Source organism: Gavialis gangeticus, unplaced genomic scaffold, assembly GCF_001723915.1.
Source record: "Gavialis gangeticus isolate Ggan-Ray unplaced genomic scaffold, GavGan_comp1, whole genome shotgun sequence".
NCBI classification, from domain to species: domain Eukaryota; kingdom Metazoa; phylum Chordata; order Crocodylia; family Gavialidae; genus Gavialis; species Gavialis gangeticus.
Genome location: NW_017729014.1, coordinates 12,652,811 through 12,670,572, shown reverse-complemented (window position 1 = coordinate 12,670,572; position 17,762 = coordinate 12,652,811). Strand labels below are relative to the sequence as shown.

The 17,762-nt window shown below is 52.0% G+C and overlaps 1 protein-coding gene across 2 annotated transcripts; it reads left to right on the top strand.

Annotated features, from left to right (window-relative positions):
- Nucleotides 1-1,269: 1,269 nt before the first annotated feature.
- H6PD (hexose-6-phosphate dehydrogenase/glucose 1-dehydrogenase) lies at nt 1,270-16,962 on the top strand. 2 transcript variants are annotated; one of them, XM_019511776.1, is made up of 6 exons: nt 1,270-1,838; nt 1,942-2,028; nt 5,634-6,290; nt 10,524-10,641; nt 12,865-13,134; nt 14,037-16,962. In XM_019511776.1, the coding sequence occupies exons 3-6, from the start codon at nt 5,664-5,666 to the stop codon at nt 15,392-15,394; spliced, it is 2,373 nt and encodes a 790-aa protein (XP_019367321.1). In that variant the 5' UTR covers nt 1,270-1,838; nt 1,942-2,028; nt 5,634-5,663; the 3' UTR covers nt 15,395-16,962. The 2 variants fall into 2 exon arrangements, with proteins under 2 accessions (XP_019367321.1, XP_019367322.1); XM_019511777.1 differs by lacking the exons at nt 1,270-1,838; nt 12,865-13,134 and having other exon boundaries at nt 1,861-2,028.
- The last annotated feature ends 800 nt before the right edge of the window (nt 16,963-17,762 follow it).

The window sequence follows — 17,762 nt, the reverse complement described above, 5'->3', positions numbered from 1 at the left end:
AGAGTTAAATTGATATTGAAACTGTGCATAGGCAAAGCTAAATCTTATAGTTTCATAGTTTCTAGGGTCGGAAGGGACCTGAGCAGATCATCTAGTCCGACCCCCTGCCATGGCAGGAAGAGCACCGGGGTCAAATGACCCCAGTAAGGTGGTCATCCAACCTCCTCTTAAAAACCCCCAGGGTGGGAGCCTGCACCACCTCACTTGGAAGCTGGTTCCAGACCCTAGCCGCCCTGACCGTGAAGTAGCGCCTCCTGATGTCCAACTTAAACCTTCCCTCCGCCAGCTTGTGACCGTTGTTCCTGGTCACTCCTTGCGGCGCTCGGGGGAACAGGGACTCCCCCAGCGCCTGCTGATCCCCCCTAACCAGTTTATAACAGGCCACAAGATCCCCCCTCAGCCTTCTCTTTTGAAGGCTGAACAGGTTCAGGTCCCGCAACCTTTCCTCATAGGACCTACCCTGCTGTCCCTTGATCATACGAGTGGCCCTCCTCTGGACCCTCTCCATGCTGTCCACATCCCTCTTAAAGTGCGGCGCCCAGAACTGGATGCAGTACTCCAGCTGCGGCCTGACCAGTGCCGCATAGAGGGGGAGGATCACCTCCTTGGACCTGCTCGAGATGCATCTGTGGATGCACGACAAGGTGCAGTTGGCCTTCCTAGCCGCCTCCCCACATTGCCGACTCATGTTCATCTTGGAGTCAATAATGACTCCCAGATCCTTTTCCACCTCCGTGCTGACAAGAGGGGAGTTCCCCAGCCTGTATGTATGGTGCCGATTGTTCCTCCCCAGGTGCATCACCTTACACTTGTCTGTGTTAAACCCCATCCTGTTCTCCTCCGCCCATCCTTGTAACCTATCTAGGTCCAACTGTAGCCTGTTGCTCCCCTCTATTGTGCCCACATCCCCCCACATCTTAGTGTCATCAGCAAACTTGAACAGGGTGCTTTGCACCCCCTCGTCCAAATCACTGATGAAGATGTTGAACAGGGCGGGCCCAAGGACCGAGCCCTGTGGGACCCCACTTCCCACGTCCTTCCAGGTCGAGAAGGACCCATCCACTACCGCCCTCTGGGTGCGACTCTCTAGCCAGTTGGCGACCCATTGGACTGTATGGGTGTCTACGCCACAGTCCCCCAGCTTCCTAATGAGAATGGGGTGAGGGACAGTGTCAAAAGCCTTCCGGAAGTCCAGGAAAACGATATCCACTGCCACCCCTGCATCCAATGATTTAGTGACCTGGTCGTAAAAGGCCACCAGATGATTTGCTCTAGGTCGGGCCAGACACTAAACTCCTGATCTGTGGAGACCTAATCCAGGATTTTAAGCACAGCCCCATCTCTCTTAACCTGGACACTTACACTTGAGTGGCACTCAGCTGCACAGCAAGATCACGCCTTTCATTCTTCTAACCTGCTCATTCTGTTTCTGTAACTGATACAGACCTTGAGCCGTCCTCTTCTTTAAATCTCTATAATGGGTGGGTGATCACTGTCAAACAGTTAAGTCTCTAGGACCTTGACAAAGCAGAAGGACTTTTCAGAGAGAATTCTCAGAGGTGAATTTGCTGTATGTGCCAATGTTTCACACTCCAGCCGCTGTCTTGGAAACAAGCAGTTGGCTTCTGGCTTTTTTCTGCTTCCCTCCCTCTCTCTGAAATACAAGATCAAAACTCTGCGTGCAAAAAAAAAAAAATCTCTCTGGCCCTCCTTGTCAGCAAACATTTCCTAGCGAAGGGATTTTGGCTGGGCTGAATGTGAAGCGCTTGAAAATTACCTTTTTTCTGTGCTGGGAAGAGGAGGTTCTGCCTTGCTTCCCTCCCCTTTACCAGAAAGCGGTGAGTTGGCTTATTACTAAAACTGCCTCTTGTTTGTCTAATCATTGATCCAGAGTGTTTGCTGGACCTCTGTGTGGGCTGTATACTCTGTCTCTGGCTACAGGAGAAGAAAGGTCTGTGTTGTCAGGAGGGTCCTTGAAGAAGCAACTTCCAGCTGAGTTAGTCTCTGCGGAGCTGTCGTGTTACTCAGGTGAGTCCGCTAGGTGGGTTTCAATCGGGTTTATTCAGGATGCAACAAGCAGGGGTTTTGCAGAGTTCCTTGTGGTTTCTGTATTGATTTAGGGAGAGCTGAGTGTGGAAGAGAAGAGGTCTTTTCCCTGACCCATCTAGCAAGACAACTGGACTCGAAAGGTGGGAGTTGTTCCACTCGCTGCTGTTCAGTGGATGAGAGTCCAAGCCTTTCACTCCAAAAAAAGAGAAGGATTTCAAGTTGGGCTTGGGGAGGAGAAAGAGAAGGACCTTTGCTCCTTTGAGCACAGATGTGGGTATAACTGGGTTGGGGCACTGCAGCCTGAGATGGAGGGAGACACTTGCTGCAGCTGGTAAGGGATTCTGGGAGGCCGTGGAAGCCCTTGATTCCTCTCTGTCTCTCTCTACAAAGTGCATCCACCTCTGCCCCGTTTACTTCTCCAGGATCCAGCTCAGACTTGTGTTGTATTGGCACTGCTTAATGCATTCCAGCGAGCTGCCAAGCTCCAGCTGGGTGTCAGCAGCTGGGGGAGGTTTGGGAATTTATTTTTCCCCTGAGCATTTATTCTCCAAGCTCTCCCTTGCTCCGTTCCTCCCCTCAGCCGCAGGCCTGCCCACTTCAACTTCTTCGGAGGTAGCTTTGCCTGCACTGTGAAAATACCTGTGATTCGCAACAGGCGCAGCAGAACATGGTTTGAACAGCAAGCCTAGCCCAGGATGATCTGCATTCAGCACAGAGCAGTCAATCTAGCAGTCGGACCCCCTCCCCCCCCTTCTCCACCTGACACCCGTAGCCGGGGCCAAGTAACAGCATGCATGAGCCAGAGAGAGCACAGTGTGCTCCCCTGATTGGCACCTCATTCTGCTGATGCTTTGAGAGTGGTTGGAGTGGACTAGCAGAGAATAGACAGGGCAGGATGTGGGCTCAAGGGAAGCTGGCATCATTAAATGAGGCTATGGGCAGGGAAGAGAAAGATCCTAATTGCAAACTGTTCCCTTTTCATGCAAGGATCATGGCAGGGCCAAGCCTTTCATTTGCTCCTGCAGTGGCCTGAATGGGAAATGTTGGAGCTGCTGATACCAGAGTAAACAGGCTTAAAAAATAGATCTGGAAGGTCCATGCTTTGGAGGGGCCATGCCTAGCCTTCAGAAGCGCAGCCTTTCTTTTGGCCCATTTATTGTGCTTGTGGAGAGCGAATGTTTCCTCTCGCAAGAGGATAAATCAGATGGGCTGGAGGAAGGCGCTCCACAAATAGCTCTGACTTCAAATGTACACTTGGCTTCTCAAAGAAGGGGGGATTCTTTCCAGCCCCAGTGAGAGTGGAAATAGCGCCATCCTTTTTTTTTTATTTTAATCTCAGCAGTTTTGGCAGGGCTGGGAAGAAGGAGGTGCTTTGTATGGCTTGGGGGCTTTTTGATTAAAACTGAAACCTGTCCTTGCTGTGCAAGGAAGCTAGGCTGTGGGGCTTATTTGAGAGCCAGAAAGTAAAATGGACTGGGCTTCTTTCCCTGACCTCTGAGGGAAATCATGAAACAAGAAAAATGTAATGGTGGAAAATAAATTTGCTCTTTTATTGAGACTCTTCATGACACGGTGGTCTGTGATCACAGGGCTTTAGACTTGACCTAGAAGGTTCCTTCCAGTCCAGTGTTTCTCGCTAAAACCTGGTCTATACAGTTTTAAGTTGATATAACTATGTCAGCGAAGGTTGTGTGTGTGTTATTTTGCATGCATGTACAGTGGAAACCCTACTGTAGACACAATTATACTAGCACAAAGATGCCTTATATTTGGTATTGCTCATTCTCCTTCGTGTACAAAAATAGCTATATGTGTGTAAAGTACCTCAGTACCAGAAGAACTGCATCCATACTCTGCAGATTGTACTGTTTCCTATTCTAGTATCATTAAAAGGCATGACTCTAGTGCAGACAAGGACGAAGTTTGAAATGCCAGTGAAAGCCCTTGATAATCTTAGCTGGGCTGTCATTGTGGCTGCACTCCAAGAGTGTACAGTCCCAGGAAACTAGGTGAGCAGAGCGAGATAACAACTGACGCAACAGCTTATGAATAAACTATTGTGCATAAACCTTGTGCTGTTTTCATAACTTGTCATTCTGCATTAGCCCTCCTGGGTTCCTATGCACAAAGAACAAAGCACCTCCTCCGTCTAAAGACAACTTGGATTTTGGATTAAGGAATACAAGAGCAAGAAAGACTAAAAGAAGATATGGTTTTTGTTTTTTTTTTCCAGGCAGTGCACTGTGTGTGTCTCATCTCTTACTGGGTGCCAGTTCTGCAGGCAGGTAGGGTCCTTAGAGATGTATGGGTGCGGTACATGGTGCCATTGCTGCCCATGCTAATGGCATGAGAGCTGGTCCCATAGCTAGAAAGGGTTGTTACCAAACGCTCCCTGCCTCACGCAGTCCATTTCAGTTTGTTAGAACCTGGTTCCAAGCCCTTTTCTGGAATGTAGATGCACACAAGCCATAAACTTGCTGTGCATTACAGATGCAATGCAAACAGCCAGAGAACTGGAATTGCTAGTTGCAATGCCTCTCTCTGAAGATGCTTTGACAATATTGACATGAAGTGATGCCAGAATGGAATAACAGGCCAGCAGAAAAGCCCTGAGCAGGAAGCTGTTGCGAGTGGCATCCTGCTTGCACGGACGCGCATGTTCATTCAAGGCAGAGCCTGAAATCTGCACGAGAAAGGACTTCAGTTCCAGAGCCCAAAGCCATTGACCCCTTTGATAACCTGCTTGTAGGGGGAATGCTTATGCAACTGTAAGACAAGGTTCTTTCGGGAAATCTGATACCTTTTATTAGGCCAACTCAAATAGTTGGAAGAATCCTTTGCAAGCTTTCGGGTACACTTATCCTTCGTCAGGGAGAGGAAGCATCTGCAGGTGGTCTGTACTCTACCCAAAGAACCTGCCTATCTCCTTAGACCAGCACGGGTACAACCTGCACCCATGCAACTGTAAGGCATTTGATGCCAGTTTTGTTTTCTGCTTCATGCTTGCTCCTCTTGACATGATAGGGAATAATCTGATGGAGTCTCTGGGACTTACCATAATACTAGGAGTGTTTGGCAATAATCAAAGACTGGCTGTAAACCAGGGGCAAAGTGGCAATGCCGTACTGCACCTATGCAGTTTCACAGTTCTGTGTAGCCAACCCTACATTGTTGATCATGTTACAGGTGTTGGTCCCCTGCCCGCATCCACCAGCAGAAGCTGGCCCTTCCCTTGGTGACAGAAGCCACCTTGTTTATGCCGCTTCCCGAATTCTCTCCATCCTCTTTTTGATTAAGGTCTTTCCTTATCAGGCAACTAGGGCTGACTCGGCAAAGCAGGGATCACTCATGCGTACAGCAAATGTTTATCGCCCTGCAGTGACTTTGTCCAAAAGTAGAGCTGATCTCCCTCTGCTGAGCACATAGGAGATTGCTGTGTAACTGTAGGAGGAGGGTGTTAAGGGAAGGATCCAGGTGAAAGTTCCTGCTCTTGCGCAAGATCGGTTGCTTGAGGTTGCCTTGTGGTTTCGTATGCTGTAGCACCGAGGCCTGATGTATTTCCTTTCTCTTCTCCAAACCTCCAGCTTTACCAGAGCCTTGCCTGCACCCCAAAGATGCTGAGGGCAGTTCTCTGTGTCATCTTCCTCTTGAGAGCCCTGCCAGCTTCAGCTAAGGAGTCCCGAGGCCACATCTCCGTGGTCTTGCTGGGTGCTACGGGAGACCTGGCCAAGAAATACTTGTGGCAGGGGCTGTTCCAGCTCTACCGGGACGAAGTGAGCAATGGCCACAGCTTCACCTTCCATGGGGCTGCACTGACGGCACCCGAGCCGGGACAGAAGATGATGTTTGAGGTGCTGAAGAATCTGGCATGTCCTCCAGATGAACACCCCACCAGGTGCGCTGTGCTGAAGGACCAGTTCCTGAAGCTGAGCCAGTACTACCAGCTGAGAACTGCAGAGAACTACACTGTCCTGAACAGGGAGATTGAAACGCTTCTTGAGCAGGAGGGGCTGGAGGAAGCTGGCAGGATCTTCTACTTCTCAGTACCACCGTTTGCCTATGCTGAAATTGCTGGCCACATTAACAGCAGCTGCAGACCGCGTCCAGGTGCTTGGCTGCGTGTGGTACTGGAGAAACCCTTTGGTCATGACCTTGAGTCAGCCCAGCAGCTGGCTGCAGAGCTGAGGAACTTCTTCAAAGAAGAGGAGATGTACCGGGTGGATCACTACCTCGGCAAACAGGTGAGGAAATGTGAAGCACTCAGTCACCCAGCTGGTCAGTATCTACACTTCAGCCTTCCGTGTGGTGGTTGCTCTGGGTTGCCAGGTACACTAACCATCACCCCACAAGCAGGTCTCTTAACTTGCTGGGGCAATTATCGAGGCCTGTGTTTCTCCTCCAGTCCCAGCCCATGTCTCCTCAAGGCATGATGCTCAAGCAGATTTTTCTGTTTCGCTTCTCTCTTCCACTAAGGGATTCGGAACCATTTATGGGTCTCCTACTCTTAGGATGTGATTACATGTTAGAGCTACCAGGTGATAATACTAAGGAATGTTAATCTGTGCTTAAGGTTAATGAGTGCTAGTGATCAATCATACATTTGGGGTTAATACCCTCTCTAATGAGCACTGTTCAGACCCATTGCTAGAGGGCTGGCGAGCAGGGGCAAGGTTAGGGGTGGTCTGTTCCTGCTCCCTGGCTCTCTAGCCACACTGTAGGCTAGGGAAGAGGGGGGAGGGACCCCCATGCTGCTTGAATCTACTCCCTGAATTGGCCTGCTGCCCCCCATCGGCCCCCAGATCCCCCTTCCACCTCCTCCCTCCAGCAATTGCTGCCCTGTCACTGTAGTCAGCCTGACAGCAGTGCAACCAGCCTGACAGCAGTGATGGTAGTGGTCATGGGGGTAGGGGGGTGCCTGCTTCCTGCAGCCTTCCCCCCACACACACCCAGATCCAGGCTCAGGTGAACAACCCTGCCCCCCACCCCCCGCAAGTGCTGTTTGACTCTAAGATGCCTAGAGGGCATTTAGCACTAGTTCACAAGCCTTGCTAGCTGCTTGTACATGCCACAGGGGTTTAATTTGATTCAGTTCTCCCTAAATTTAAATGGTGGATTTTAAAAAATACCACTTCAGTTTAGGGAGAATTAAACTGAACTGAACCCCCGTGGTGTGTACACAAGGGTGGGGGCCCAATCCTTACCTGCCTCTTCAGCAGTCGGGGGGCAGGGCAAGCTGCCAGTGGACCAAGCGGTCCCTGAGCTGCGCAGACCCCCCCCCAGGTGGCACCCTCCCACTTGCACCCGACCCGGGTGGTCCCGGGGAGTGCTGCAGCTGCGGAGGGAGACACCAGGCCCTTGTGCAGCTCAGGCAGGCTGGCAGGCAGGCTCCGGGGAGGGGGAAGAAAAAAAGATTAGGCATACTGCTTTTTTTTTGGTTTTTTTCCAGTGGAACCTGCCTGCACGGGCTGCCTCTGGGTCCCACAACCCCTGACCTGCATGGGGCCCACCAAGCCCTGAGTATGTTGGCTTCCAGCACTCTGTGCACTGTTGCACCTTGTTAGGTAGCAGACCTCAGAGGTGTTTTATCTTGCAACGTAACAAAGTCATTTAAAGTGGAATATACCGCTGAGCATGCAAACAGTAATGCCATTACAGCGGTGCAAAAGGGCATTTAAGCTACTTTAAAGGCCAATTTTGTGGTTGTGTACAAAGGCCCAATGTGTGATCATTCAAATTTTAAGTGCTCTTAACAGGGTTTCATTGTACTGTGTAATCTCACCCTTAGTTCCTAGTCTTTGTCCAAACTGGAGTGTACTTTGCCTACTGAAAGGGAAGCAAGTTGGCTTGGGGCTGGGAATCGGGCCTCCTGGATTCAGTTCCCAGGTCTGCTTCCCAGGTTTTGGTCACTTATTTGCCCTGTGCCTTGGTTTCTGCACCCCTGGGTAGGCTCTGCTTGGGGGTGGGGTTCAGAGGCTGAACAGTCTCCTCTCTGTGAAGTACCTTGAATTTTTCCATCGCTATCACAGTGTACCTCGACCCAGCTGCCTCCCTCTGGTCTCTAAGGGTATCTGCCTTTCCTCCTGATCCCAGGCAGAGCATGATGAAGCCTGTCTGCTGAAGGGAATGAATCCAGCCTGCTAGTCCCAGCAGAAGCTGCTTGACCTTGCAGTGACCAGCTGTTCCTCTCCCCTTGCAGGAGGCTGCTGTCCCAGGCTTCACTGGGGCAGGCAAGGGGCAGACCCTTTTTACACCAAAGCGATAGTCAGGCCTTTCCCTCTCCCCCTCTTGGGGAGGTGGCTATACGTGTGTGGGGGTGCTGCGTGAGAGACGGAGGCACAATCCATCTGGTCTTGCAGCCAAGGTCAGGGCTTTGATTTCGCTGAGTAAGGAAACCCTGCCCCTCTTCGCCCACAGTCCCCTCATTACAGAACAGATCAGCCTGTTAGCACGGGGTTCTGGAGGAGTCTTTTAATTTGATACAAGGTGGAGTCACTTCTTTATTTAATGGTCAGCTGGTTTTTCAAGGGCTGGTTTCTCTCTGCATGTGTGACTGCTGCAGGGACCTGGTTTTTCAGGGGCTCATGCCTCTGCATGACTGCAGCAAGGGACCATGGAGGGAGCAGGGTTGGAAAAGCAGGGAACAGAACCCTGCAGTGGGGGAAGTGAGCCTGGGAAGAAAGGGGCGAGGGGGAGAGCAGGAGAGAGAGTGATCATTTGGTTCACTTATCACTGTTCCCTCTGTGCCCCAGCCCCAGGTGATTTTGGCTGGGAGGCACAACCTGTGTTCGCTGTCCCCTGCACCGCACCTCCACACAGCTGTGCAGGCCACATTCAGCATGGTCAGATTCAGCTGGGAAAGTACCAGTTCCTGGATAGGTGCAGGGCCAGCTGTGCTGATGGGGAAGGCAGGTGGTGTGTGGCATAGGGAGATTGTATCAACTCACCCTGCCTCAGTGTCCTGGGGCTCAGCAGTACCCGCTTAGCAGCAGCCAGTGGAGAGGTTTCCCTTTGGCTGTCCTTGGCTGTTTCTGGTAAGACCCCAAGAGTGGACTGCACTTCTGGTGGCCCACTGTCCCCTAGCCCCATCCTCTAAATTGTAGATGTGCTGTCAAGAGATGGGGGTTGGGGTGAGGGTGGGAAGGGGAGTTGAGGGGGTTGGCCTGTCCAGGAACCATTCAGATCTGAGGGCTGCCTGCCTGCACTATGGATGCAGCACCTCGGGGAATCAGCACAGAGCTGCAGGGCTCGATTTTTCTGGCCTTGCTCTCTCTTCCCCAGTCACTTCCCAGGGGGTCCCAAGGAACTCCACGTGGTCCCTAATGCATCTGCAGTGCTACATACACCCACACCTGCAGCTTTAGCACAGAGACGGCATGTCTGGGAATGGCCGGGCCACATGCAGGAACTGGTGGTTGGCTTGATGTGACTCTGTGTCCCTGGGTTTTCATTCATCTCATTCCCTTACAGGGCTTGCGATTGCAGGAAGCACCTTTCCGTAGGGAGGTAACCGGCATCGGCTCAGTATTCATGTCACAGCAGTGAGAGGCAAAATGACTTGCCTGAGGTCACCTGGCCTGTAAGTGGCAGAGCCAGGAGTAGAAGCTGGATTCCAGTCCAGCACCAGAGCCCATAAGCCCCTGATGACTGTAGAGCTGCACAGACACTTTACTGTGGCTTCTGAGCCTTGGTTTCACTCTCTTGGGTCAGGCAGCCAGAAGTCTCAGATGACGTCCCTCCAGCTTCTACCTGCCTTCGTCAGCCTGCTGATAAGGCATCAGTTTTCATAGCCATGATGGATACTGTGAAAGTCTCTCTCCCTCCCCCTGAGCACAGGGCTTTCACGACAGTGCTGTATGGCATAGTGACTGGGCAGCTGTGTGGCCCCAGAGAGAGCACACTGAGGACACCTTGTCCTTGCCTGAGTGCGGTGTGACATCCTGGTTTGGAAATAGCCTGTCCTGTCCATAGTGCTGCGTCCTGCTCCCAATCGCAAAGGTGCATGTCTGGCTGCAAGGAGAGCTTCTCTGCTAGAGCTTAGATTTCTTTTTTCTCCAAGTGAGAGCAGATGGCTTAGCGGTGTAAGCATCTGATTTGATGCATCTCAGCTCCCTGGAACCATACGTTAGAGTCCCAGCAGGGTCTGACTCAGCCCTTTGTCCTTCTGATGGAGACAAACTGAGTGTCTTGCAGTTTGCATATATCTTGCAGGTGAAACCTCAAAATGTTTGCTTTGTTTGGGGAGACCTTTCACGTCTGCTCTGGACAGGCGCTGAAGACCCCATCATACTTTCCAGAAGCATCAGACTTTCCCACGTTCATGTGAAGATTTCCCTTCCCATGCTGCTTGGAACAGGCATGTGCTGCCTCTGCCCCAGAGTCGCTGCATGTTAGTGCTATGGCATGGGAGGTATTGTAGAAATGCTAGTGGATTTGAACTTGTATTGATACCCTAATGTTTTTTTTCCCCTCTACAGGCTGTAGCCCATATCTTGCCTTTCCGAGACCAGAACCGACAGTTTCTGGACCCAATTTGGAACCGGCATCATGTGGAAAGAGTGGAGATTGTCTTGAAAGAGACTGTGGATGCTAAAGGTCAGTGAGCCAGGACTGCAGCAATTGGCTGAACTAACACTGGAGAATTCATCAGGAGCAGGGAGACATTAGCCTATATCTGCATGAGAGTGACTCCTGTGACTGCAGCCTACAAATGCAAAAGAAAGAGACCAGGCGGGTGTCTGAGTGATGCCATTGGCACAAAGGAGACTTTAGTCGGTTGTCAGTCATGGCTGATCCCTCTCCATGCTGGGAATAGCAGGGAAGAGAGTGGTTTGACCTCTTGGGGTAGGAAGCCATCAGGCTTTGAATATGCGTGGCTGGGAATCGGACAGTCCCATCCAGAGCTCAGCTGGGAGTGGGGAACCTGCAAGCTGCCTTGCCCTCTGGCAGCAAGGCTTGGCTGTGTTTCAGATGCCTATTTAGAGCCAAAAGACCCCAGACCCTGCTGTGAATGAACTGGAAAAGGTTTAATTTTGTGGTGACTCTGCAGCCAGGCCAAAGGTTCTGTGGCCTTAGGGCCTGCCTGCATGGCCATTTGCTGAGCCTAGCTTCCCATTGTAACTCTGTGCCTTTGCTTTCCCCTCCGGCTGGCTGCCCCCTTGTACTAAAGCCAGAGTTGGAAGCATTTGTTCTCTGGAGGGAGGCTGCTGGAGCTCAGCTGATACTGTGCACCCATCCAGGCACGTGTGCTTTCTCCCTTTGTGGTAAAAGCCTTGCAGAGCCTGGTGCTGCTGGTGTGGGTCTCCTGCTGAAGGACACGGCTGCAATCCCTCTCTGCAGTGCTGCAGCATACTCTCTGCAGTGCTGAGCATAAAGCACTCCAGGCTGCGCTGCCACCCACAGCACTTCCTGGGATGCCAGGTCCCGTCATTTCTGCAACATCAGGACTGCACCTTCATCCCCACCCTGCCCCCCACAATGCTAATTAATGCAATTCTTTGAAAGCCTTGAGTAGTCCTGGGCTTGGCAGCTCATATGTGAGCCAGGCCCCTTCATAGGAGAGGGAGAGCAGTGCTGCCTGTACCTTGTCCTGTCTTTCCTTCTCCCCCATCCTCCCCCTGACACTGCACACATTCGGTCATTTTTCGTTGAATGACTCTTTCTCTGTGCGTCTGCTGTTAGCAGCTTGGCTCCCAGAGAGTCTGCAGCATTGATTACATTAATGAATGTGCCTTTAGATTAGAGTGAGGGAGATGAATGTATCAGTAGGGGAAGCCCACAGCACTGATGCAGTCTGCAGGGCTCAGCCTGCTACAGACCAGCTGACAGAAGGCTCTGGTTTGAATAAACTGTTTTAATAGGAGAGTGTCTGTCTTCTCTCTCCCAGCCCAGTAAGAAGCCAGCCAGGGGTGCGGAGAAAACAGAGGGCTTTATGCACTGAAGTTGATCTCTCCTGTCCCCCAGGGCATGGGGTAGGCACACAGCCAGGGCTGTAGGCAGCACAGTGGAGTCTGGCTGCCCCAAGCAGTGAGCAGAAGAGCCCTCTTTGCAGGATCCCAGTTTAATGTTCTGCTGGCCCCTTCCACTACTGCAGAATTGCTCGGGGTGACTGGGCATTCGGCGCTTTTCTGTTCAGGCTTTCAGGTGGATACCCACAGCAGCAGACATTGTGGCTCCTGCTGGCCTCTATATCTGGCCCCTTGATTCGTTGGCAGTATTGGTACCATGAAGCAGATACCCTGCACTCCGCAGTCTGGTCTCTGCTGGCTCCTTTGCCCAGCTCTGGGCCAGATGTCAATCATGGGTGCTGGACCAAGGCTTCAGGAAACGCAGAGCTGCTCTGCCAACCCAGTGAAGTGAAGGCTGCCTGCTCTTGGCCTCAGGAAGCACTTGGCAAGGCTGGTGACTAAAGGTGGCTTCACACTGCCCTGGCACCCAAGGAAAGATGGGATGTGTCCCCACCTCTCTGACACCCTGCTCCTACCCCAGCCCCAGGCTCTCATTTCTCCCTCCAGAAGGATGTTCCTGCTTCTGCTCTGTTGAGGGCAGCTGCTCCCCTGTGAGTCCTTTATCACCTGCAGCAGCTTCTGCTAGGAAGCCCTTCTGTAGTGGCTGGAGCAGATTGGTGGGCTGGTGCGAGTCATTGATCTGCCCTTAGAGGCTGGCAGCAAGGCCTCCTTTTGGCGTGGAAAGGTTCTCCCTTGTTATTTCTCTTTACTACTATGGCACAAACATTCAAGCTACTTGTCCCAGTGCAGAGAGAGTTTGCACAAGGAGCTGTTTTCCTGGCTTAGTATCGTGCTTCTTCTTCACACGTAGGCCGTGCCAGCTTTTACGAGCAGTACGGAGTCATCCGTGACGTCCTTCAGAACCACCTGACTGAGGTCATGATGTACCTCGCCATGGAGCTGCCAGCCAACATCAGCAGCACCGAAGATGTTCTTCAGCACAAGCTGCAGACCTTCAAGTCATTGCAAGGGCTGGAAAAGACCAGTGCTGTGATCGGGCAGTATCAAGCCTACACCAGCCAGGTGCAGGAGGAATTGCAGAAGGCCCAAAACTATTTCAGCATGACGCCAACCTTTGCAGGTGGGGGCAGCCCCAGGCTGGTCACTTTTGCTCCATACTAATCAGCTAACTTGCTGAATTCACCCCTCTGACTTTAGTTTAGTGATCCAAGCTCTTTGCCTGTCATCTAGTGTCCAGCTTTACTTAAGCCTTTTCACTCTTGCTAAGTCTGCTGGTTCATGACACAGGCTACAGCAGAAGTTACCTTTAAGCATCACCTAAAATTTTGCACGTGTGCTACAAGTGAAGGGTGCGAGTGGTGGAATGGGAGATGAGCTCTGAAGTTCCTTCCATCACTCAAGGTCTGTTTCCACGTCTGTAACAAGGGGACAAGACCTGCCCTTTGCATGTCTAGGGCTCCCGTCACAGTAATACCCAAGAGCCCTAACAATCTAATACTGTCCCATCTCACAGAGAGCAGTGCAGGCAGGTTAACTAAGAGATCCCCTGATAGGAAGTGCCATATATGAGTTGGGTGACATTATTACTATTAATGGCTATGAAATATTTTTGATGGTGAATTCTACAGTGGTTTGTTACCTGTCTCACTTCTTTGTAGATGAGTGAGATGTCCCATGCATCTGAAGGATAAGGACTGTGGGTTTCTCTGTGGCTGGTGGGTCTTGGTTCCAGGCCGTCTCTAGCCGTAATATGTTTACTGAATGTTTAAACTTGGCTAAAAGATGCATCCCAGCTGGTCTGCAGAAGTGAGTTTCCTAAGTGGTAGCTGCATGATTGATAAAGCTGGGTTGGGTAGTTGGGAGAAAGCAAGGCAAGGTGTTGGGAAGACGATGTTTGCCAGGGTTTATGTGACGCAGGCAAAGAGAATGGTGGGCAGCCATACTCGGTCCCGTTGAGTACGCTTACCCTGAACTTTGGGCCCCAGGCATCAGTCTGTAGCTGAGACTCCCATGTCATTTCAGGTGTTCTGATTCACGTGGACAGCCTGCGCTGGGAAGGAGTTCCCTTCATCCTCACTTCCGGGAAAGCCCTGGACGAGCGGGTAGGCTACATTCGGGTCCTCTTTAAGAACCGTGCCTACTGCACCCAGAGCGAAGCCCTGAGGGATGCGGAGCACAGCCAGTGCAAAGCCAAACAGATCATCTTCTACATCGGGCATGGGGAGCTGAACTCCCCTGCTGTGCTGGTTAGCCGGAACCTCTTCAGGCCTGTCATGCCAGAAGGCAGCTGGAGGGAAGTGACGGACCGTCCTCAAATGCATCTCTTTGGACAGCCACTGTCTGATTACTATGTGTACAGCCCCATGAAGGAGAGAGATGCCTATGCCATGCTCATCTCCAGCATCTACCATGCCAGAAAGGATTTCTTCATTACCACCGAGAACCTGCTGGCTTCCTGGGAGTTCTGGACCCCATTGCTGGACAGCATCTCTCATCAGGCCCCGCGGCTATACCCAGGGGGAAGGGAGAACCAGCATCTCCTAGACTTTGAAATGCTGGGCCAGGAGCTGTCCTTTACACTGGCAGAGCCAGTTGAACTTCTACATACCAGCAAGCAAACTCCAGATGACTACCAAACCATTCAGACCAAGTTTCGGAACAGCTCACTAGTCTCGGCCTGGCCAGAGGAGCTGGTTTCCCAGCTGGCATCGGACTTGGAGGCAGTGGCTGCTCGGGCTGTGGCACGCTCTGGCGAATTCCACCTCGCTGTGTCAGGTGGCTCGAGCCCTGTGGTCCTGTTCCAGCGGCTAGCAAAGCACCACTACGGCTTCCCATGGAAACGCACTCACTTGTGGCTGGTGGACGAGCGCTGTGTGCCACTCACCGACCCCGAGTCCAACTTCTGCAGCTTGCACAACCACCTTCTACAGCATGTCAGGTTGCCCTACTTCAATCTCCACCCCATGCCAGTGCACCTGAACTGGCGGCTCTGTGTGGAGGAGGACCAGGGGCCAGAGCTGTATGCTGAAGAGATTGCGGCGCTAGTGACCAATGCCAGCTTCGATCTCATACTGCTCGGAGTGGGCGCCGATGGGCACACGGCTTCCCTCTTTCCCCGTTCATCCAGTGGCCTTGGAGGGGACCAAGCAGTGGTGCTAACGGAGAGCCCCGTCAAACCCCACCAGAGGATGAGCCTCAGCCTGCCCTTCATCAACAAAGCCAGGCAGGTGTTCATCCTGGTCCTGGGGAGGGGCAAGCATGAAATCATAACCCTGCTCAGTAGAGTGGGGAATGAGCCCAAGAAGTGGCCCATTTCAGGAGTCAGGCCCAGCTCTGGCCAGCTGGTCTGGTACATGGATTACGAAGCTCTGCTTGGATGATCTCTTCTTGGTACATCCTCCCCCTCACCTCTCCCATGGCTGTCAGATCTCAGACTTCCTAACACTGTGCCTGCACTTATCCATTTACAGTAATGGCTCCTACCCCCAAGGGTCTCTTTAAGGCGGGGTAAAGACCCGTTGGCTGTAACATCTCCAACCTGTGAGCTGTAGAGGTGGTGCAGCGCAGTGTTCAGAGCTTGGGAGAAGGAGCCAAGAGACTAATGTTGGATTCCTGACTCTGCCACTGAGTCTGTTTTTGACCTTGGGCAGATTACTTCACTGCTGTGTGCCTCAGTTTCCCCCCTCTAGACAGCGGGTTTAATAATCCTTACCTACCTCACAGGCATAATGTAAGACTTGTTTGATTCAATGCCTGCAACGTTCTTTGAGATTCTCAGGGGTAAAATGCAAGAGATGTTACTGAATGCTCAATGTTCAGCTCTGATCAAACAGCCTGGACTACTGCAACAGCGAAAGAGCCCCAGTCAGAGTCCTGGTTGGACTGTGCTACCATCCTGTATGTGCCAGCTTCACGCAAAGAGCAGCCCTCTATTTCAGCAGATCACTGACCACGTTCCCACTCTGTTGGTACAGTCGTGGAAGCTGCAGGTACCAAATGACTGCATCTTGCGGTAAGCAGCGTCCCTGATGCAGGCACTGAACTGTGCTCAGTGCAATCCCTAGGCTTTATAAATTGCCCTGATGCAGAGGCTAAGTTTATCAGCAGTAATTGCTGCTGTGCTTAAGTGCAGAGCTGGCACTGCAGGAGGTGGAAAGGGAAGCAGTGTGGGTATGTTCAGGCTTTCGGGATTATGAGACTTGCACCCAAAGCATTGCAGTTCAGATTCATTATTCTGGAGATGTGTAGTTTGTCTGCAGCATTGTAATTACAGATGGAAGCAGCTTCCTGGCGTGGAGATCAGGGGAGGGGAGTGGAAATAGTTGGAATCAGAATTGGGTTTCTGCACATATTCTGAGCATCTTCATCACTTGCCCCAGGCAGGGTCTTGCTCTCTCCCAAGAGGTGGAGCTGTAGCTTGTGAAATTTCCATTTAAAGTGTCCTGCAGTAACAGTCCCCATGCAGAGCAGCGAGGGTACTGCAGCACCTGCACTGCTCCCTGAGGCGGCTGGCTTAGAAGGCGAGAGAGTTTCTGCCTCCTGCATGTCTTCTAGCTTTCTGATGCACAAAACTGTGCTTGCTGTATCGGGACCTGTCTCTTGAAAGTGCTGGAAGGGCTGGACGTGCCTGGTCCAGCCATGCAGGCTGAAAGAGGGGCTGCAGCCCTGTTTAGAAAGTGCTTGGAGATTCTTCAGATGCCTCTTTCCTCCTCCTCACCTCTTCACCTAAATTTCTTCATGCCCATGAAGCTGCTACACCTTTATACAAGAAAATCCTCTAGTGACCAGCCCCGCGTGCTGTAACTGAAGGATGACCTGATGCATCAGGGAGCTCCCTGCAGAGTGTTGACTAACTTTCCCTCTTTGAATGAAGTTGCCCAGATAGTGCCAGCTGCTCTGGGAGACTGGGTGCATCTACACGTGCAATTAGCACGTAGCAATAAACACACAGTTTGTGCTGGAGTTTATTGCTCCCAGGCATAGTGTTTACACATGCATCCAGGACCACAGCATATTAAGCAGGGACGGTGCAGTCCCAGCTGCCAGAGAGCCTCAGGGGGGTCAGCCTGCCAGTCCGGAGCTGCTCCACCTTGGCTCAGCACGCTGCTGAGAGGTTCAAGGGGGCTACAGTGCAGGGCTAGCCAGCAGGTAGCCCATGCACCGTAGCACCCTTGTGCCCCAGCCAGCCGTGGTCACAGTCTACATATGCGTTTCAGCACATTAAATAACTCCGCTGTAGGACAGTACTTGTCTCAGAAAGTTTCATAGTTTCATAGATTCAGGGTCGGAAGGGACCTAGTAGGTCTTCTAGCCCAACCCCCCGCCAGGGCGGGAGAACAACAAAACCCCAAAACAAGAAACGGGACTCAAATGAGTCCAGCCAGGTAGGCATCCAGCCTCTTCTTAAAGACCCCCAGGGTAGGGGCCAGCACCACTTCCCTTGGAAGTTGGTTCCAGCTCCTAGCCGCCCTAACTGTGAAGTAGTTTTTGCGGATGTCCAATCTATACCTCCTCTCCATCAACTTGTGCCCATTACTCCTTGTTATGCCAGCGGGCGCTAGGGGAAACAGCGTCTCCCCCAAACCCTTCTGGTCCCCCCTAGTGAGTTTATAGACTGTCACCAGGTCCCCCCTCAGCCTTCTCTTGTGGAGGCTGAATAGGTTCAGGTCCCGCAGTCTCTCACTGTAGGGTCTGCCCTGTTGTCCCCGGATCATGCGGGTGGCCCTCCTCTGGACCCTCTCCATGTTG

Bases quoted from the DNA above. Each gene is read 5' to 3' on its own strand.
- H6PD (XM_019511776.1), top strand. From the start codon at position 5,664: ATGCTGAGGGCAGTTCTCTGTGTCATCTTCCTCTTGAGAGCCCTGCCA. The intron at 10,642-12,864 runs GTCAGTGAGCCA...CTTCACACGTAG, and splicing joins AGAGACTGTGGATGCTAAAG to GCCGTGCCAGCTTTTACGAG. The intron at 13,135-14,036 runs GTGGGGGCAGCC...ATGTCATTTCAG, and splicing joins CATGACGCCAACCTTTGCAG to GTGTTCTGATTCACGTGGAC.